Genomic DNA, 23157 nt, shown 5'->3' with positions numbered 1-23157 from the left:
CCAACAGACACATGAAAAGATGCTCAACATCACTTATCATCAGGGAAATACAAGTCAAAACCACAATGAGGTATCACCTCACACCCCTCAGAATGACTAAAATCAACAACAAAGGAAACAACAGATGTTGGAGAGGATGTGGAGAAGGGGCAACCCTCTTACACTGTCGGTGGGAATGCAAACTGACGCAGCCTCTCTGGAAAACAGTGTGGAGGTTCCTCAAAAAGTAAAAAACAGAAAAACCCTAGGACCTAGCAATTGCAGTACCGGGTATACCCAAACAATACAAAAATTCTGTGTCGAAGGGATGCATTCACCCCTATGTTTATGGCAGCATGATCAACAATAGCCAAACTATGGAAAGAGCCCAAATGTCCACTGACTGATGAACAGGTAAAGAAGTGGCATATATATACAATGGATATTACCCAGCCATAAAAAAAGAATGAAATCTTGCCATTTGCAATGACTTGGATGGAGCTAGAGAATATGCTAAAATATCAGAGAAAGATAAATACCATTTGATTTCACTCACATCTGGAATTTAAGAAACAAAACAGATGCACATAACATGAGTGTTATGTTATGCACATAACACTCAAGAGAACAAACTTACGGTTACTGGAGGGGAGGTGGGTGGGGGGATGGGTTAAATAGGTGATGGAGATTCAGGAGTGCACTTGTGATGAGCACTGGGGGTTGAATGGAAGTGTTGAGTCACTACATTGTACACATGAAACTAATATTACACTGCATGTTAACTAACTAGAATTTAAATAAAAAGAGAAATGAAATCTTGCCATTCGCAATGATGTGGCTCGATCCCAGGACCCTGAGATCATGATCTGAGCCGACTGAGCCACCCAGGTGCCTCTACATTCTAATTCTTTAAAAAATTATCCACCTTGGGGTGCCTGGATGGCTCATTGGTTAAGTGTCCAACTCTTGATTTCAGGTCAGGTCATGATCTCTGGGTCATGAGATCGAGCCTTGCATCAGGCTTCGTGCTCAGCAGAGTCTGCTTGAGATTCCCTCTCTCTGCACCCCACCAAAAGAAATTGTCCACCTCATGCCTTTTTAGAGGAGTGGAGGAGATGGGCAGCCTGCACTAATACACCAGCCAGAATTATAGTTTGTGTCCATTTTCTAAGGGCATGGTCCTACCACAGTCAAGTTCAAGCTGCCATCTATTAGTGAGAGGAAAGAAGACAGAAATGAAAGTTTCACATTTTAAAAGAACTGGGAAAGAATGGGTTGAGGCATTAAAAGGTGTCGTGTTGTAGGTCAGGGGTCCCCTAACTCCTGACTTGTGTCCTGGCCTTGATTACACTGAGATTAAAAGGGAACCTGCTATTAGGCAAGCTAGTTCCACTCAACCAGCAGCTCACAGAGCTTCTCTTGGGGTCCACAGAGTCTGGGTGTCACTTGGGGGTGGGTATGAGGCAGAGTCTGTTAACTGTCTGGGCCTCATGTCCCACCACAAGCATCACCTGTCTGACCTGAGGGACTTCCCAGTGGCAGCACTGAGCCAGGTGTTTTCATCTCCCACCTCCCTTCTCTGAAGCAGGTACCACTGGGGACTCCTCTGCAGGTGAGAAATCTTTGGCCAAGCAGAAGGAGGGAAGAGGGCAGGGGTCTAGGGGTCCCTGCCTGTGTCTCAACAGCTTTAGCCTCCTTTCCACCTTCCCTGCCCCACTGGTCATGCTCCCAAACCTGCTGGGGTGCCCTCCATTGTTCAGACCAGGCGTATTTGGCTCTTGGTGCCTGTCTGCACCCCAACACCCAGCCAACAACTTCAGGCCTCTCTGGAGCAGGGCCTGTACTCACATCCTCCTGCATCAAGAACCATGTTCCCTGATTGAAGCCAGGCACAGCCCAGGTCACAGCTCATGCATAGGAAACAGTTGCTGAGTGAGCCCTGAGACAATGACTGTAACTTGTTACCTATAGAAAAACACATTACTTAGTATTTTTTAAAATGATGCTCAATCCTAGAACACAGTAGACAGAACAATGACGCCTGGCATTCTTCACTTCTTGTCATCATCACGAGGCTTAAAACGGCAGCAAAAATCCTGACCCTAACCAAGTGGGGTAACGTGATACTCCAACCCATACCTTGCACCCTCTCACAACTCCCACAACCCTTGCCTCAGTTGAGTAAATTGTGAAGCCAGCCTGGCTGTGACCAGAAGAGACACTCAGTGGGGCAACATCCTCCCCTACTCACAGCAAGGTCTGTGCCATGTGGCATGGACAGACCTGAGAAGAGGAGAGGACACAGGCCCTAGGGATCAAGGCCTCTTCCCTTTAACCTCCCTAAATCTAGCCCTCCTTGACTTCAAAAACTGACACCTCTACTCACCAACTACCAGAAACTTAGGAAATATCTTTGGGTCTTTTTTTCCTCTCATCCTCCATCTTCAGGGCATTAGCAAGTCCAGTGAAGTCCACTTCCAAAATATCCTTTTGGATATTGAACCCATCTACTTCTCTTCATCTCTGTCAACGCTACTTGGTCCAAGACACCACCTCTTGCTGGGACTAGAGTAACATCTTTCCACCTGCCATCATTCTGTGTCCACTTCCTGACCACCACCACCCCAAACCACCTTGGCCCTAAATTGCCTGCCATTCACCCTCATCCACCCCCATCTTGTGACACAGTCTTGGCCCTCAGGGCCCTCAGTACGGTTGGTTTCTTCTCAGCATCCAGATCTCATTAGAAAAAGGCCTCTCCAAAACCCAACCCATGCTCTGTCACAGCATCCTAGGAGCACACCTGTTCACAGGGACATGCCCTTTCCATACACCATGCAGAGAACATGGTGCCACTCAAATGCAGAACACGGAGTTGGCAGCAATTTCAGCTTGAAATTCCACATATCCTAGCAAAACACAGGAAGTTTCTATTTCTGCCAACTCTGGTTTCCCCATATATATCCTCTACTTAGCCCTCTGGCTTGTCCCACTAAGACATCTATCATTTTTTCTTGGCTGACAGGATGAAAACTAAATGGACACATCAGTTTGTGAAATGCTATGATGTTGTGATTAAGACAGAAGTGGGCAGCTGAAAGGAGAAGACATCATGAGCCTGGAGAAGTTGGAGAAGAGGAGGAGGGTGAGCCAAGGACCTGTGTCTTCAAAGACTAGTTGTAAGGGAAGAGTGACATGTTGACACTCTCCTGAGAGCCACCACTAGGGACCTGAAGAGTGGTCCTTTTATGTCATTATTTTAATAGACACATTTTTGCACCTGTAAGCAGAACATGCAAAAAACACAGAGAAGATACTGCTCAAACCTCAGCCCCTCAGAGCTTCAGAGCAAAATTAATCAGCAGTGCCAAGGCTCACCGTTAACGACTCTGAGACCACAGGGGCTAGTGTCCATGCTTGGGGAAGGGGGCCAGGCCCCATTTCTCTACACAGCCCACAGGTTGGGCCCTGTGAAGACTGAGACTCACACCAACATTGGACAGGGCAACTTAAAACCCAAGTGAGAACAATGCAAACACATCATAAACAGAATTCAGAAAAGAAAGACATTTCTCAGACTCAGCCCTCCCAAAGACAGCCACTGTTTAGTATGCCAATAATCTTTTCTCTGTATGTACCTTTTTGTAATTAGGATCATTCTGTTTGGAGTTTGATTTTTTTTTTAACTTAATAAAATACAGGTCCCACAACTATCATAAGATCTATGTAATTATTTGTTAACAACTGTATTGCATTCCACTAGACAATCAGATATTGGAATATTCTTGCTGGTCAGTTGGGCTGCTTCCATATTTTTTATGACAATGTTGTATGACCACCCCCTTAATGGACCTCACATTATACTTGTTTGATTCATTCCTTAGCCTATCCAGCTTCCCACAAGTGAGAACATTTAAATATTGATAAGCATTGCAGATGGTCTCCTAGAATCATACAGGTTCATGTGCACTCATTTATTTTTCTTCAATCACTGGTGAGGCTAGATATCTATTTCTATCTTTTACTACATTTTTGGAAATATCTGTTCATTCCATTTATCTCCTTTTTAGTATAGAGCATCTTTTCTTATCAAACTGTAAGAATGCTTTAAATACTAACTACAGGGGGATCCCTGGGTGGTGCAGCGGTTTGGCACCTGCCTTTGGCCCAGGGCGCGATCCTGGAGACCCGGGATGGAGTCCCACGTCGAGCTCCCGGTGCATGGAGCCTGCTTTTCCCTCTGCCTATGTCTCTGCCTCTCTCTCTCTCTCTCTGTGACTATCATAAATAAATAAAAATTAAAAAAAATTTTAAATACTAACTACACTAACCTTTAATACTCTTAACCTGTTACAAATGCAGCCATCCTCAGGCTGGACACCTGTCTTACCTTACTGGACAATGTTCTGTGGCCTCAGCCAGCCTGTCTGCCTGCGGTTTCTGGATGTCAACTGTCTTCTGCATGTCCCTCCCTTCTCACCTCACCTCTCCTTTCATGGCATCACACCTAGACAAGATATTCTGACCCTCTGTCAGAGATGAGCCCTGAGCCTATTCCACACATTTGCCTGGTTTGCTATTTTTAAAACTTTAACTCTACTGGTAAACTCACTGATTTTAGGGGCAGGAGTGAGGCCAGGCCCAGCCTGACACCCACCAGATGGCTAGAGTGCTGTCCTAGCACTACATTACTTTTTAGGAAGGTGCTAATGGAAGAAAACAATAACATTTCTTTCATATATGGCATGATACATTTAAATCACTGCAACTGACCTGATTTATTTTTATTTTTTTTTAATTTTTATTTATTTATGATAGTCACACACACAGAGAGAGAGAGAGAGGCAGAGACATAGGCAGAGGGAGAAGCAGGCTCCATGCACCGGGAGCCCGACGTGGGACTCGATCCCGGGTCTCCAGGATCACGCCCTGGGCCAAAGGCAGGCGCCAAACCGCTGTGCCACCCAGGGATCCCAACTGACTTGATTTAAACTAAACTTGAAAATATGCTTCATTGTGAACTTAAAAAAAATCATAACATAAACACAAAAGAACCTACCTTCGATCCATGCAAATACTGGGGTTGTGCGTTAGGCTGTTTATCTCTTTGAAACTCTTGAGAAAATGGTAATACTGTCCGAACAAATCTAAACAAAAAAAGGATAAAAAGATAAAAGAAAACAAATTTAAAGGTAGTTCTTTAAATTCAGAACTTTTTCATTACCCATCAGTTACATCTTCCTCCAGTTAACTGATGTAATCATCACGTAGGAAAATTCTAAGAAATCAAATACCATGAGATATAAATACTCCCAAGCATAGTACATGTATCCAGAGTTCATCAAGAGAGTGAGAACGAACACCTGTGTCCTTCCACCACATAAGCACAGTCTCCAAACTCCGGGACAGAGTCTTGTCTATGGGCACCAGCACCATTTCTTTTTCTTTTTCTTTTTCTTTTTTTTTTTATAATAATAAATTTGTTATTGGTGTTCAATTTGCCAACATACAGAATAGCACCCAGTGCTCATCCCGTCAAGTGTCCCCCTCAGTGTCTGCCACCCAGTCACCCCCACCCCCTGCCCTCCTCCCCTTCCACCACCCCTAGTTCGTTTCCCAGAGTAGGAGGTCTTCATGTTCTGTCTCTCTTTCTGATATTTCCTACCCATTTCTTCTCCCTTCCCCTCTATTCCCTTTCACTATTATTTATATTCCCCAAATGAATGAGACCATATAATGTTTGTCCTTCTCCAATTGACTTATTTCACTCAGCATAATACCCTCCAGTTCCATCCACATCGAAGCAAATGGCGGGTATTTGTCATTTCTAATGGCTGAGTAATATTCCATTGTATACATAAACCACATCTTCTTTATCCATTCATCTTTTGATGGACACAGAGGCTCCTTCCACAGTTTGGCTATTGTGGACATTGCTGCTAGAAACATCGGGGTGCAGGTGTCCCGCCGTTTCATTGCATCTGTATCTTTTCACCAGGACCATTTCATGCCTAAATCAGTCCTTTGACAAGTGGTAATGAACAAGCACTCAGGCATTGCTGGGCCTCTGGACACAGCAGTGACCTCGAGGACAGGAGTGGGAAGGCAGGCACAGGCAGTCGAGTCATCACTCAAATCACTATTTACAAGGTAAGGGGAAGAATGAGGAAATTCAGTGCTTATAACCACACTCATAATGGATTAGGGAATACTGAAAATCAAATGCTTGGAGTTTAAAGCAAACATGTCAAACTTGGCTAAAACTTTCAAATCAGAATGGTTCATTTAAACATGTAAACTTTTATAAAGAAGCCATCATTAAGAAAAATATAAGGATTTGCTAATTATTAAATCTGAAGAACTTGAATGACACATATTACACTTTAATAAATAAAAAAGGATGTAATTGGCAAAATACCACCAGCGCATGAAATGAACATGCATGTCTGAGGGCAGGTCAGTGGCCTGCAGCATCAGGTGTCTGGATTTTGTTGTTAACCCTTAAAGTGTTGAGTTATTTTGACCAGGCTGTTAAACGGCTCCAAAGTCAGCTGGACCCCTTCCTAATTAGGGTGGCTCAGTGGTCAGTACCTGAGGGCTAGTACTAAGGCTGGCCCTCTGGCAATTCTGTCAAATGGGTAGGTATTCAGTGAGGTTTCCCCATTCTTACTGGCAAGGCTTCAAATGGCTTCTAATTCTGTGAATTATATAGCTTACAGCTCTAAAAAGTTATTCTTTACTATCCTTGTGGAGTTTCACCAATGCACCATACAGTTTAATATTTGAGCAAAGAGTAAAGGGCCCTGAGTTGGTCTCAGGAGCTGCTTCTCTTCGCAGCTCTCCCCTCTCCCGCCCTGCAAATCTCCCCTGTAAGTGTCAACTGTTTCAGCTTCCTCAGTTTCCAATCTATCTCCTCTACCAAGTAAGACGTCCAGGCTGACATGCAGAAGAATGAAACTAAACCATTCTCTTATACCACACACAAAGATAAACTCAAAATGGGTGAAAGATCTAAATGTGAGACAAGAATCCATCAAAATCCTAGAGGAGAACATAGACAACACCCTTTTTGAACTTGGCCACAGCAACTTCTTGTAAGATACATCTCTGAAGGCAGGGAAAACAAAAGCAAAAATGAATTATTGGGACTTCATCAAGATAAAAAGCTTCTGCACAACAAAAGAAACAGTGAACAAAACTAAAAGACAACCTACAGAATAGGAGAAGATATTTGCAAATGACATATCAGATAAAGGGCTAGTACCGGGGCAGCCCGGGTGGCTCAGCGGTTTAGCGCCGCCTTCAGCCCAGGGCATGATTCTGGAGACCTGGGATTGAGTCCCACGTCAGCTCCCTGCATGCGGCCTGCTTCTCCCTCTGCCTGTGTCTGTGTCTCTCATGAATGAATAAATAAAAAATCTTTAAAAAAAAAAAAAGGGCTAGTATCCAAGATCTATAAGAACTTATTAAACTCAACAGCAAAGAAACAAACAATCCAATCATGAAATGCAGAAGACACGAACAGAAATTTTACAGAGGCAGACATAGATATGCCCACAAGCACATGAGAAAATGCTCCGCATTACTTGCCATCAGGGAAATACAAATTAAAACCACAATGAGGGAAAGAAAAAAAAAAAAAAAAACCACAATGAGGGGGATCCCTGGGTGGCTCAGCAGTTTAGCACCTGCCTTTGGCCCAGGGAGCGATCCTGGAGTCCCCGGATAGAGTCCCACGTCAGGCTCCCTGCATGGAGCCTGCTTCTCCCTCCTCCTGTGTCTCTGCCTCTTTCTCTCTCTCTCTCTCTCTCTATCATAAATAAATAAATAAATAAATAAATAAATAAATAAATAAATAAATCTATCTATCTATCTATCTATCTATCTATCTATCTATCTATCTATCTTAAAAAAAAAAATAAAACCACAATGAGATCCCACCTCACACCAGTGAGAATGGGGAAAACTAACTAGACAGGAAACAACAAATGTTGGAGAGGATGTGGAGAAAGGGGAATCCTCTTGCACTGTTGGTGGGAATGTGAAATGGTGCAGCCACTCTGGAAAACTGTGTGGAGGTTCCTCAAAGAGTTAAAAATAGACCTGCCCTACGACCCAGCAATTGCTCTGCTGGGGATTTACCCCACAGATACGGATGCAGTGAAACGCCAGGACTCCTGCACCCCGATGTTTCTAGCAGCAATGTCCACAACAGCCAAACTGTGGAAGGAGCCTCGGTGTCCATCGAAAGATGAGTGGATAAAGAAGATGTGGTTTATGTATACAATGGAATATTACTCAGCCATTAGAAATGACAAATACTCACCATTCGCTTCAACGTGATAGAACTGGAGGGTATTATGCGGAGTGAAATAAGTCAATCAGAAAAGGACAAACATTATATGGTCTCATTCATTTGGGGAATATAAAAAATAGTGAAAGGGAATAAAGGGGAAAGGAGAGAAAATGAGTGAAAATATCAGTGAGGGAGACAGAACATGAGAGACTCCTAACTCTGGGAAACGAACAAAGGGTAGTGGAAAGGGAGGTGGGTGGGGGATTGGGGTGACTGGGTGACAGGCACTGAGGAGGGCACTTGACGGGATGAGAACTGGGTGATATGCAATATGTTGGCAAATTGAACTCCAAAAAAAATAAAAAATAAAAAATAAAAAGACTTCCAGGCTATATTGGGATACCCTCCCTCCACACTGAGGCCCAGGAAGTGCTTCCAGGCAGAAAGCCAGGGAAGTCATAGGGCTCACTTCTTTTGTTTCCTTTCCCTCAGGGAAACAAGCAATGCCTGAAAACAGTGGTTTCATAAATTTTGCCTAATTTTTCACTTGCTTAGGGCAAAAGAGTAAATCCAAACCCTATTCCTCCATTATCCCAATTTTTATTTTTTCCGAACAATTTTTATTTAGTTATTTATTCATTATTTATTTATTTGTATAATAATAAATTTATTTTTTATTGGTGTTCAATTTGCCAACATACAGAATAACACCCAGTGCTCATCCCGTCAAGTGCCCCCCTCAGTGCCCACCACCCAGTCACCCCCACCCCCCGCCCTCCTCCCCTTCCACCACCCCTAGTTCGTTTCCCAGAATTAGGAGTCTTCCATGTTCTGTCTCCCTTTCTGAGATTTCCTACCCATTTCTTCTTCCTTCCCCTCTATTCCCTTTCACTATTATTTATATTCCCCAAATGAATGAGACCATATGTTTGTCCTTCTCCAATTGACTTATTTCACTTAGCATAATACCCTCCAGGTCCCTCCACGTTGAAGCAAATGGTGGGTATTTGTCATTTCTAATGGCTGAGTAATAGTCCATTGCATACATAAGCCACATTTTTTCCGAACAATTTTTAACCATGTACACACACACACACACACACACACACACACACACACATTCTCCCCGCCCCCCACCCAACGTAAAGACAAAAGCATTGGCAACAAATACTGAATTCCATTTAGTAGGCTTGTGTAGGAAGCATTAATAATTTTGAAGCCATTTTCTGCTTTTTTAGAACTGAGCAAGAGAGTAAATATACCAAGAATATTTACATCCAGGAACCAAGAATAATGAAACAGGATTCTCAGTGTAGAAAGGAATTACAGAAATGGAAAGGGAGGGAGAGAATAAGAATGACACCTGCAGTGCTGAACTGGAACTGAAGGTACCAGTGTGAATTCACGGTTATAATATGTAAACAGCTACAGAGGAGCCGTGCATGCATGCATTTTATGGGTTTGTGTCTCCAAAGAGAAAATCTGAAGTCTTAATGACCAGCACCTTGGATGTGATCCTTATTTGGGATCAGGGCCACTGCAGCTGTGATTAGTCAAGGTGAGGTCATGCTGAAGAGGAGTGGCTCCTTAATCCAATGACTCCAGTCCTTGTAAGAAAAGAGACACACACAGGGCAACAGCACATGTCTACAGAGGCAGGGCCTGGAACAAGAGAGCTGCACAGTAAGGAAGGCTGAGAACTGCTAGCTGCCACCTGGAGCTGGGAGGGGGCAAAAGGAGGTTCTCCCAGAGTCTCAGAGAAGTGGCATGGCCCTGTGGACACTCTGATGTTGGATATCTAGACTCCAGAATTAGAAATTTTTGAGAAAAGAAATTTTTGTGGTTTGAAGTCCCATGGTTTGTGATAGTTTGAGGAACCTAATACAGCACACATCTGGTACTTCTAGCTCTGAACATCAAAAGGGTCTAGAAACAATGATATTCCAATAGCAATAAGCATACCTAACACCCAGACTTACTTTTCAAATATTAAGCCTAGTTCTAAAATAGTCTCCACTCTAAGGAATCCTGTAGAAATGACAAATCACAAGGACAGAGCAAGAGAAATAGAAGATGAACCTGGAACTTCTTGTGGTGCAGGAAGTACAGCCATGCTTCAAAATGATGCAGACAGAGAAAATCTGGTAGAAGGGGCTCCCACTGGCCAAAATGGGGCCAACTTGAGCCACAAACCCAAGTCATGATAGTAACAGATTCTAATGCTGAGTTAGAATCCCTGAGTCCTTACTTATAATAAACAAATAAATGTTAACACAAATAGCAGAAAGCCAAGTAATATACACGGAAAGATGAAGTTTGAAATCATTGTTCAAGCACCATAATGACAACTGATAACAAGCCAGAACTGAAACCTGATAGCCACCATCCTAACAAAGGGGCAGAAGTTAACATACTGGAAACGGGACAAAATAATTCCCTTGGCTTCATGGTACACTGCACTGAGGACACACTGCTTCTTCCATGGCCTTCCTCTCTGAAGCCTAACTCTGATCCCAACTGTTGGCCTATTTCCAGAGCTATAGCATTTTCATACAACTATTAGCTGTATAGGTTAAATTTAAGTCACAAGCCACCCTAAACCAGTTCCCAGAGCTATCAGCGAAATTCCTAATCAAAAATAAGCAGCAAAATCAGTAGATATGCCAAGAACAAATGAAGGTTTCCCTCAAGCAGCTCTTAGAAAACCCTCAAGTATGGAATCAAAATACTGAGTGACGGGGGATCCCTGGGTGGCTCAGCGGTTTAGCGCCTGCCTTCGGCCCAGGGTGTGATCCTGGAGACCCGGGATCAAGTCCCACATTGGGCTCCCTGCATGGAGCCTGCTTCTCCCTCTGCCTGTGTCGCTGCACCGCCCACCCACCCACCCCCGTCTCTCATGAATAAATAAATAAAATCTTAAAAAAAAAAAAAATACTGAGTGACACAGTTTTGTCTGTCTTCTCAGGTTCCAGTTCAGTTTCCAGGAGCCTCGGTGGGGAGAGCAGCCTCCTGCAACACAGGTGGGATCCACTCTCAGCCTCTGTGGGCTTTGTGCTCAACCTGCAAACAGGGATGTTCACAGCACTGCGTGGGCCATGGGAGAAATATGCCACAGCACGTGAAGGCATCGGTGCTGTCCTTTCTGCTTGGAGTCATCTGCATTCAACATTGTGTTGTGTGGTCTCAAGAAACAAGGGCCTCTCTCTTCAGTTATATATTGGATGCCTCAATGCTCCCTGCACAGGGTCCTGTAACGGACACACGCCTGGAGGTTTTTACCCTCGAGTAGGTCACTGGGTTACTAGCACCAGCTTTCTGACCTGAGCCCTGCCTGCCAACTTGGCCTTTGATAGTGAGGCTCCTGCTGCCTGTTCTCCGTCAACAGCCCCAAACAGGGCACCCACATAGTAGGGCCCACCTAGGTAGGCTTGAACTCAGAATCAGATCCATTTCCCTAACTCCACACTTCTCACCCAACTTTTGTTCAGATGTCTACAGTCTTTCAGAAAATACAGCGATTTATCACTAGAGTTTATGGCAAATGCTGACTTTTCATCGTCATGTAAAGCTGACCTGCCTCTGCAGTCCTTCTAAGTAGCTCATGTCACTTCTGAGGGCTCAGCCCACTGAACCTCACCAAGGACACCAGGGCCAAGTGGGTGCTACATGCAGCAAGCATAAAGGAGGCACAGGGAATACCTTTAATTGCTCCTTTTGCAAGATCTCTGGGATATCCCTTAAAGGGTGAAGAAATGCTAGATAGCTAAAAAAAAAAAAAAAAAAAAGAAAAAAAAATCTAAAATAGTACAAAAAACATCACAGCTCCCTGTGTTGCCTGATTCTGACCTCATTGGAACATCTTTTTTCAGCCCATTGACAGTGGGGTTCTGTTGCATGTTACCTTTGGAGACACCAGACAAGGCAAAAATGATTTAAGGTAACAAATTAATTCCAAAGGTTTCAAATGGACTAACCAAAACAGCTCTTTGACCTACAAACATCAGCCATGACTTAAACAGATTTTCAGGGAGAAAGGTATATATATATCTTAACACAGAATGACCCTTCTTTTTTTGTTTTTTTAAAGATTTTATTTATTTATTCATAGACACACAGAGAGAGAGAGGCAGAGACACAGGCAGAGGGAGAAGCAGGCATCATACAGAGAGCCTGACGTGGGACTCGGTCCAGGGTCTCCAGGATCACACCCTGGGCTGCAAGGAGGCGCTAAACCACTGCGCCACTGGGGCTGCCCCAGAATGACCCTTCTTGTGATATATCACATGGGGTAAGAATATGTATGTAATAGTATACATAACAACACCCATTTCAGCAAAATAAAAAATATACATGTATATCTGACTGTATGGCAAAAACTGCAGAAGACAGACCCATTTTTTGATGAAGGAAATTTCTAGGGATTTAATTCTTTCCCCTATATATGTATATATGATTTCTAGCTTTTCTATAATTATGATACATTTTTTTATGTAATAAAAATATTTTTTCAGTTAATCCAAACTCTAACTTGGAAGATACCTATTTCAGGAAACTGGGTGTCTTAAAAGAAGTTAAACAGGGATGAGCAGTCCATAAAGTCTGGTTCTGGGGGATTGTGCCCATCCAGGCTCAGAAGACCCTTAATTGGAGGAGGCTGACAAAGCTCCTTCATTTGTGGCTCTGAAACCCATGGCCACATCTCCACTACTGCTGCCGGGGACTGGATGTCAGCCACCTGGGGCCAGTGTGATGGCATAGCCCCATGCACCTGGGAACAGGCCTGCCTCCCCTCAGAGAAATCTACCCTTGGGGCTCTGATGTTGGCAATAGCAGACCTGATCAGACCACAGGAGGGCCTCCTTTCTGTCCTCAGTTCTAGTCCTCATCAGCACCCTGAGACACAAAACTCTGGGCCAGTAACAATTCAGCCAATACCTGATGGGATGCTCAGACCCAGCAGCAAAGCCAAAGACAATTATTTATTTTTTAAGATTTTATTTATTTATTCATGAAAGTTACAGAGACACAGGCAGAGGGAGAAGCAGGCTCCATGCAGGGAGCCCAGTGTGGGACTCGATCCTGGATCTCCAGGATCACACCCTGGGCTGAAGGCGGTGCTAAACCACTAAGCCACCAGGGCTGCCCCAAGACAATGATTTTTAAAAAGCAGTCATAATACACACATGCACACACACAGATACAGATAAATGTCCCTGGTATATGCTGACATACAGCAGGACCCGAGCTAAAGACATATGGAACAAACTTCCAACAGGCAGCTGCCCAGCGCACAGCAGCCAAGGCAAGGCTGTCCCAGGATCTGGGCCATATGAAGCTGAACCACATGAAATAATGTTGCTATCAACCATGGCACTCACCTAATTAGCCACTTTGTGTTGTTGAAAGGATAGGTAGGTGAGAGGGTGGCTGATGGATCTTTATACACCCCAACATCCCAGAATGGATGACAAGTAGAGTCAGTGACTACATCCCAACATCAGGTAGACTTACAACTGTAAGCTGTAGCTGCTGTCCACATGCCCCATGAGATTCCCACCCTGAGCTACATGCAAATGCCCCAGACAGGAATGTTGGCCTGCTGTGCAATCTCCACATGCAAAGCCTCAGACATGCCCACAGGCTGGCCTAGGGCTACATTTGCAAAAAGAGACTAAGAGGGCCTGAGTACCTGGACATGAGAGATGATGGGGAACAGGGGAGGGGACAGCAACCTACTGGATGATGCAGAGCCTTGAGATTGTCCCATTTAGGAACCCTTTGGCAAGGGCATCCAGAACTATTCATGAGGTACACACTCACCGGTTTGTGGAGCCATTGTAGCAATAGTTGGGCAGGAAGTCATAATTGAGTTCCCAGAAGACATGGAGGGTGATTCTCCCATAGGGTGCTGACACATTGTGGTTGGCCTCCCGGAACATGGCATCAAAGCTGTCCAGCGTCAGGTACCTGCTTAGCAGCTTATGGGTCATGCGGTTGATTTCCAAGAGGCCATCCAACTCCTACAGGACCACAAAAACAAGGGTATGAGAACGGAAATGGGCCCAACACAGCGGCCTCCATTCCCCACGTGGGCAGTGCCATGGTTGGGGCAGAGCAGGCTGGGCAGAAGATAGCAGGACACACAAAGGTAAGGCTGGGGAGTAGGCCAAGAATACACAGTGGGGATCTAGTAGGTCACAGCAGCTTGCTTCTTACACCTAAATTTATTATGTCCTCTCCACTGCTTTGAAACACCCCTCTTTACTATGGTCACCCCCACAGGGCCATCATCCTTTCTCCACTAAGGTCCCCTCTGCATTCCCCTCCCCACCCCGGCCTCCAACCACCCACAGGGCACACACCACTGAGACGTAGCCACCTCTGCCCTTGCTGGGGCACTGTGTGTCCTCAAGCCTCAGCCTGAGTCAGCCTCATGTGCCTGGAGTTACCCAAAACCACAGCTATGAAGCAGAGTCAGCAAGCACTTTCACAGATGGCCTTCCAAGCTCTCAGAGTTTGCCCATAAACATTCCTAGGTCTCTGCTATCCACAGCAGCAGCCACTGGCCACATATGGCAATGAGAATGTGCCTGGTCCAAATTGAGGTGCACTGTGCATGTCAGTTACACATTAGATTTAAAAGATCAAACATGGAGACAAAGAATGTAAGATATCCAAGTCAATAATATTTTAATTCTGTAAAAGAGTATGAGGAGCACTGCTCACCCTACGTGGAGATGCTCAAACCAAGTTGTTCACGCCCACCACTCATCCAGAGCTGCTTCTCTAGGAGTGTACAGTCTTCCTTGAGTTCTTACATATTCACTATCATTTGTCTGTGGACCTCATTCTTGGAAGATTGATTTGGCTTAGCACAAAATCCTTAATTTGTGTTTCTTTTCCTTGGCTTCTGGTATGAATTGCTATGGGCAAAGCTCTGAGAACAAATTTTCTTTCTCTCATCACTCTGCTCAGATATCCAGAGGACTTTTCCTTTAAAATCTAATACTTTTACTTCAATATTCCTTGGTGTTGGCCACTTTGGGTTGGTTTTCCCAAGCATAGGTCATAGGCTTTTAATATATATTTTATAGCCTGTCTTTCTTTTTAAAAAATATTTTATTTATTTATTTGAGAGAAAGTGCATGAGAGAGCATAGCAGGGTGGAGGGCAAGAGGGAGAGAGAGAAGCAAGCTCCCCACTGAGCAGGGAGCCCAGTGTAGGACTTGATCCCAGGTCTCATGACCAGAGCTGAAGGCAGATGCTTAACTGACTGAACCAGCCAGGTACTCCTTAATTTTTTTTTTACATACAATTTTTTTCATTTAAATTTTAGGTAGTTAACATACAATGCAATATTGGGTTTCTGGAGTAGAATTCAGTGATTCATCACTTACATACAACACCCAGTGCTCATCACAAGTGCCCTGTTGAACACCTATGACCCATCTAGCCCACCTCCCATCCTTACCTCCCTTCATCAATCCTGTTTGTTCTCTAGCATTGTCTTTCATGGTTTGTTTCCTTCTCTCCTTTTTTTCTTTTTCTTTCCCCCTTCCCATAGGTTCATCTGTTTTCTGCCTTAAATTCCACATGAGTGAGATCAGTATGGTATTTGTCTTTCTCTGACAATCTGTCTTTCTCTGTCTTATTTCACTTAGCATAATACACTCTAAGTCCATCCACATCATCGCAAATGGCAATATTTCATTTTTCTGATGACTAATATTCCATTGTGTTTGTGCACACACACACACATATAAATATATATATATAAATATATATATATTTATATATATATATTTATCTCCATTATCATTTCATCAGCCGATGGACATTTGGGCTCTCTCCATAGTTAGGCTATTGTTGATAATAGCATGTCTTAAGTTTTATCAACTTTTTTTTTGAAATACAACTTTTAATATTTGTTCCATTCTATTGCTTTGGTTTTTCTCAATGTATGTATGCCCCCTATATGTATGTTAGATCTTTACTATCTTCTGTATCATTTTCTTTCAAATCCTTTTTGTGTTCATTTCTTTTTGATTTTTAAAATTTTTCTTTTTTTATTCTTTTCCCATAGTTAGGTGTAACTTATTCAAGATTAGAATTACTTGTTCTTTCAAGCCAATTTAGAATTGTGACTATTAAGAGCAGACACTAAAAAACCATACTCAGGATAAGCCATGCTCGATCAGTGAGTACCTTTTGATTCCTATGAATTCCTATGGTTCAGTTTATCAGTAAGGTCAAAACTAAAATTAGCTCCAACCCTTTTGACCAGTTTCCCACAAATCTGGTAAGGCTGACAAAAGGGAGAATACTTACAACTATTGATGTCAGATCTTCACTTTCAAATCGTCCAATAGCCAGTTCCAGAGACTTATACATGGCTGCTGAGACACGCTGAGTAATCAGGCGATTAAGGTCTATGGATCTGCCCAGGAGCTGGAAGATGGAGAAAGCAAAAAGAATGAACAATAAAATACAAACAAGGAACAACAACAACAAAACATATATATTTTCCCAGAATCCAATTTCAAAAGAGAAGACAAATAAATAATATACAAAATGTAAATATTTTAAATCAAATGATATACATAGGTGTCATGATCAAATACCCTACTTTCCTAGAGCTGAAATTTCTCTAGGTCAAAACCATAAAGAGCTTTTGTAGCATCCTTTGCATTGAATTTACACTTATGTCATGAACAGAAACCCCAAATTTCACCAAACAGCCAGGAGAATCTGGGTCTGTTAGTGAGGAAACCCTCAAAATGGTATGCATGACCACCTGCCACCAGAGACCTTGTGCATGCCTGACCTACACAGTGTTACAGGAATGAGGAAGAGAAAGTTATTCCCTATCTCAGAGTCCTAATAATGTAAGTGTGCCTCAATATCATCTCAGTAACATAAAAATATGAACAAGATCCTGGTGGGAAATGTCCAAAATGTGACTGGTCATTATCTGTAAAATTAAGTGGAATTTTCCCTATATTTTCCCATATTTTTCTAATTTATGATATGTATTATTTGTAAGGAAATAAAAAATAAGCACTGTATTTTTATTCTTTGTGCTGGCCAAGAAAAAGCTCCTCTCTACCACTCAGCTGACAAATGTTTCTCACCTTCATTCTTAAAAAAGCCCTGACTTTTGGGTATGTGGAGAGGACTCAACCCTCTGGGGCCATGCCTTCCCCTGCAGCCAGAGCAGGGTAGGGCAGGGTGCAGAACGTTGCAAGTATTCTTTTATGTCTTTAATATCTCAACACTTGGAGCACCTGGGTGGCTCGGTTGGTGAAGTGTCTGACTTAAGCTCAGATCGTGATCTCGGGTTCCTGGGATCGAGCCCTGAGTCAGGCTCCCTGTTCAGTGGGGAATCTGCTTCCTCCTCTCCCTCTGTCCCCCACTTGTACTTTCTCCCTCTCATATATAAAAAAAAAAATTCTCAACATAAGGAAGTTGTGCGACATCTATTCAAACTCAATAAGCTCTAAGAAAACCTCACCATTCCAATGCCAGCTCCATGTCTCAGCATGCCCCAGAGAGGTCTGACTTACCTGCACATGCCGCTGCTTAAGTAGTGTCTCATAGCGGTTAGACGGTGGGAGATGGATCGTTGCCCCCTGATTCTTGCATTCTGATCGTAAACGTTTATCAAGAAGCAAACTAGTATGGAGGAAGAGAAGACATTTCTCATAGGCTGTGAATTTTAATGGAAATGTCAGATCCAATTACCCAAGATTTCATGTCCAAATCATGTGGTCCATAAACCACAAACTCACCTTCCTGCCATAACCTTATAATATGCAAATATCTGGTCTGCTAGCTTATAAACAAATTGGTCAAAGCATAGATTCACCTGAAGAAAAAGAAAGGACATGTTAGAATTTTATTTCCTAACGATCAAATAAGACAATTAAAAAAAATCTTTTGATTCAGCAAGTTCCATTTCTAGGTATTTTAACCAAAAAAACTGAAAACACTAACTCAAAAAGATATCTGCACCTTCATATTTATTGTAGCATTGTCTGCAACAGCCAAGACATGGAAACGACCTCAGTGTCCACTGATGGAGGAAAAGATGAACACATACAGAAATTGTGGTGTATGTGTGTGTGTGTGTATATATATATATACATATATATATATTATGGAGTTTATTCAGCCATAAAAAGGAAATCCTGCCATTTGCAACTACATGGATGGACCCTGAGGGCATTACGCTACCAAATAAGTCAGACAGAGAAAGACAAATACTGTACAATTTCATTTAGTATGTGGAATCTTAAAAAAAAAAAAAGAATGCATAAAGAACAGACTAGTGGTTTCCAGAGGCAGGGGTAGGGATAGATAGAATGGGTGAAAGTGATCAAAAGGTACAAACTTCCAGTTATAAAATAAATAAGTTCTGGGAATATAAAATTAAAAGAAAATCTTTTGTTAAGGCAACTAACAAAGGCTCTTATTAGAAAAGAGAAATAAGAAATGACCTCATTGTCCAAAAACAGATTAAATGCATTATGGTATGTCCAGAAGTGAGCACTACACAGCCACTGAAAATTATATCAGAACCTCTCTTACCAATGGAGAAAAATGCTCCCTATCTCTTAATGACAAAGGAATATGAAAAAGTCTCTTCATCGTGTGTTCCCAGTAGTTATTGCATTTGGGTTCTGCTCCTGCCACCAGGCTGTGTATCCCAGGAGCTGCGTGTGGCCTCCCCTGGAACATGGCCAGCTGCTCTAGGCACTGAGGTCAGGGAGGAGACATAGGATGGATTATACCCTGTGACTCCATTCCCAAAACTGTATCTTCCCTTGCAAATGGCGTTGGCTTCCCCACCCAAAACTGATAAAGACATCATGTGCTCAAAAGGGAGTCACCCCAGGACCTGCAGGTTTCTGCCATATGCCTACCTTACATGGCCCAGGAGTCTATGAATCTCCCTGAAGAAGCATGTTCTAGTGGTTTTGTGAGGAGGCAGAGAAGGAAATCTAGATGCACAATGCAATTTGTTGAGGTTAAATGCTCTTAAATCTTAAGCTAGAAAATAAGATTTATCTCCTTAGCTGCATGTACACAGATTTAATTCTACTTGCTGGAATTTGTCCTCAAAAAAGTAATCAAATGTGGGGCCCCTAGGTGGCTCAGTTGGTTAAGCATATGCCTTTGGCTTAGCTCATGATCTCAGAGTCCAGGGACAGAGCCCTGAGTGGGGAAATCTGTGCTCAGTGGGGAGCCTGCTTCTCCCTCTCCTCACCCTCTGCTCGTGCTCTCTCCTGCTACCTCTCTCTCTCAAATAAATAAATAAAATCTTAAAAAAAAGAAATCAAACACAGCTCAAATATTAGCTGCAAGGAAGTTCATCAAAGCATTACTTACAATATGCAAAAATAAAAAGCTAAAATGAAAGAAATAAATAGGAGTTGATTTAAACTAAGTTCGTAACAGAAGACAGGTGAGGAAACAGGTGTTTATGACATGCAGAGACCCCAATGGTCACATGTACAGATACAGAGAAGAAAGTACAAATAGAAGGGTTCGTTCCAAAATATTTCAAAAGTTCATTCTATTGTTTAAACCTCCTTGTATTATAGAGAAAATCTGCTTCCTCTTATACTCAGAGAATATGGAAATTAAAATTTATTAAAGGTGCTAGGCCCTCACCTCTGCCTCAATTTCGTCGTAGAGAAACTGCTTGTTGAACCTGGTGAGGGCATAGTGGGCGCTGTCATTGTACAGGTCCAGGGAGTAGAGGACGTACCTGCAGAGGGGGCAGTGGTCAGCCTACCCTTCCACATGGGCCTTCTTGACTCTCACTTCCCACACTCAGTGAAACTTAATATTCATTGTTGACCTCTCACATGAGGAAAAACAATCTTTCAAACACCAAATGGGGTTCCTGCCAAAGTCCCTAATGGACCAAGCCCTATGGTCCCACAGATGGGATACATTTACTTGGCCATGCCCAGGGCCCCTAGAGGGTCTATCAGGGAATCTTCTCACTTATTTATGTTTCAAAGTTTTTCACCACAGAATGTAGTGTTTTTTATAACCACAAAAAGAAGTTATTTTCTTATTTCTAAGAATGAACTTTCTGATAAGAAGAACATATAGAGGTCCTGAATCCCACAGCTGACTACAACCATGTCCAGCATAACCAACAGCCCTTTTCTCCTGGCCCCATAACTGGACAAAAGGCCATAACTGGTCTCCAGTAGTAAGGTCCCTCTGAGAGTACAAGGTCCCTCCCAGCTCACAGCAGGAAGGCTGTGTGAGCAGTGAGGTCAAGCTCAACTCCAAAAACACAACACAGATGCATGCCAAAGCCTCTGTGTTAGTCCTCCAGGCTCCTCACACTTTCCCCAATGCTGCAGAGCAGATGTTACGGCTACTCCAGAGAAAGTGGAAGGTCATCCTTCTGACTGCCACTCAAGAACTGACGTGCACAGGCTGTGTGTGCCAAAGAGCCTGCTGGGTCAGTTTCCAATCTGTTCACAAAACATCTCCTTTTCTATTAACTTACCTCATATGGTAAGTTATGGACCTCATATTTTTATGTGGACCTCATATTTTTAAAGTCTATCACACCCTGTCCTGGCCTTGAGCACTGACCTGAAAAGAAAGCTTCCTCTCCCAAATTCATCTGGCTCAGAGGCTATGCCACAAGAGATGCCAAACCACATCTCCTCTTGCTGACCCCTACCTGAGTCCCCAGGGCCTCACTAGCACCTGACACATGGGGCTTAAGGACTTCTGCTGCCTGAGTTCCTGATTTTAGTCTAAAGCCAAGAAATCTGTTACTCGTATTAATCCCTCAAGTCTTATCCCAAATATAACAACTTCAGATGAAATGCTGCAAACAACCCAGCTCCCTCCTCCATCTCCCAAATACCATCAAGGACCCTGGTCACCACGAAGAGCTAAGACGAGCCTGCAGGGCACTCACTCCATCATTGATGCCTCCTTGGTCTCCAGGATGTGGTCTGTGAGGATCCACGGCATGGACATCTCGATAGGGAACTGGATCCTCCTGCCCATTGTCAGTTCCAGGAAGAACTCTCGGAACCACAGCTGTGAAAGGTCACAGCACTGCTGGAGTGTTTCTGGGAGGATTCAAATGACATCACGTTAACTTTCTGCAGGCAGAAAAGACTGAGCAGGATGATCGAGGACAGGGTGGGGCATGTGGGAGGTGCTGGCTCCTTTAATCTCAGCCGTGAGCCATGCGGGAGTGGACGTGAACAGGGAGGGGTCACATGGCACCTCACACTAAAGATAAGACAACCATGATGTGGCTGCAAGCAAAGCCACCCTAGACCGTGCACATTCTCACTTATGAAAAGAGCAAAGTCAGCATCTGGTCCCTGCTGGCCTGGGACGGACACCACCACCCATAAATGGGACCCTGTCAATCCTGTGAGCCTCTCTGAGGGACTGAAAGGGAAAAATATGTCTTTTTAAAAGGAGAAATAAAAACCATGTTATCTTTTTTTTACTTAGGATAAAGATACAGCATTACATGCTATTCAGGACAAGTCTATCTAATGCAAAACAGAAACAAATTTTAAAAAACTGTATCATTTGACAAATGAAAAGCAAAGGCCTTGCTATTTATTTACTCCAAACCTGTAGCACTTGCAGCCGAAATAGAGGCTTCCTGCCCTAAGCAAGCTGCTGCAGCACTCCACAAGAACCTAGGGTGTCCACCAGTGCCCTGGTCAAGGTCACTGCCACCTTCCACATGCCACTGTTCATGGGGGCTGTTTCTGATACTTATCACTATCTTGCTCTTGAGCCAGGTGACAGATTACATTTGTCTGTATTTCTGACCTCATATGGGTTACAAAGACTTTGCATTCAAGTCACAGAGCAGCCACAGGCCCAAGGCCCTCATCTTTTGAAGGGCCACACCACAGGGAGGGGCCCCGGCCGGATGTGCAGTTAAAGGTGAGGGAATATCACATAGGTCACAACACAGGTCACCATCTGGGTATGTGAGGGGACCAGAGCAGGGGATGGTCAGCAGAAGCATTCTAGATGGTGTTAGCAGTGTTAGAACATGCTTGGCCAAACGCTGGTCAGCAGTATCTCTTACCACTGAAATTTATCAAGTGAGTGTAGAAGAATGACTCTCGATGAAATTTTTCTATGTCCAATATGGTGGGCCCCTCAAGGCTACTTCTCAAGGTTTTCTTGGAACCACTTTTGTCTGCAATGAGGGACTCTAGCATGGTTCTCACCATGTAAAGCTGCATTATCCAAGGAAACATTTGTGGGGGAGAAAATATACATGGCACATTAGTTACACCAAACTTATGTAAACCACAAGAGGAAGACTACTGTGCTATGCCCTGACCAGAGCCAGGCTGGAGCAGTAAGCCTACCACTATGCCAGCTCCTCCAAGTGGTCTTAGGCACCCATCTAAGTAGCCAAGTTGGTGCTGCTTGAGAGAAGGAATTTGTAGCAGAGCAATTCATCTCCGTGCCATAAACATCAACAAGAAAAACAAATGATGTCTTACCACCAAAGGTTAAAAGAGGCGGATAGGTGTAGGACTGCCTCAGAAACGCGTTTACCACATGCAAGAGTCTTTCCATGCCCAAAGACTTGAGCTGCCTCAGCAGCTCGGCAGAGCTCAAGGACTCCGCCATGGTGCGCACCAGGTACAGCTAGACACGGACAGATGGGGGGAGAGTTGGGAGAGAGCCGTTAGTCACAGGACACACACATCATGGGGTGGGGAGGCACACATGGGAACAGAGGGTGGGTGGGTGCATGCACACTGGACAGACCCAGGACAAGTGTTGTCCTTAAGTGGGCCAAATGCCTTCCTCCTAGACATTTGAGAGGTTTCATACAGAGCCACCAACAT

The 23157-nt window shown here is 43.6% G+C and overlaps 1 protein-coding gene across 4 annotated transcripts in view; it reads right to left on the bottom strand.

Moving 5' to 3' along the window:
- The window catches only part of CYFIP1 (cytoplasmic FMR1 interacting protein 1), a 122998-nt gene that overhangs the window by 28587 nt on the left and 71254 nt on the right, over positions 1–23157 (bottom strand). For 3 of the 4 annotated variants that reach the window (XM_072795242.1, XM_072795231.1, XM_072795234.1), the window contains exons 16-23: positions 22380–22533; positions 21231–21387; positions 19949–20045; positions 18064–18140; positions 17839–17947; positions 16604–16723; positions 14096–14295; positions 5039–5126 (exon numbers count right to left, since the gene is read on the bottom strand). In XM_072795242.1, the coding sequence (XP_072651343.1) occupies positions 5039–5126; positions 14096–14295; positions 16604–16723; positions 17839–17947; positions 18064–18140; positions 19949–20045; positions 21231–21387; positions 22380–22533 (1002 nt within the window). Of the gene's footprint in view, positions 1–5038; positions 5127–14095; positions 14296–16603; positions 16724–17838; positions 17948–18063; positions 18141–19948; positions 20046–21230; positions 21388–22379; positions 22534–22806; positions 22955–23157 lie in introns of all 4 variants that reach the window. The other variant, XM_072795238.1, reaches the window with a different exon arrangement.

This window comes from Canis lupus, chromosome 2 (assembly GCF_048164855.1).
Source record: "Canis lupus baileyi chromosome 2, mCanLup2.hap1, whole genome shotgun sequence".
NCBI classification, from domain to species: Eukaryota; Metazoa; Chordata; class Mammalia; order Carnivora; family Canidae; genus Canis; species Canis lupus.
Note: the sequence above shows the minus strand (reverse complement) of the source record. Positions and strands in the feature narration are given on the sequence as shown.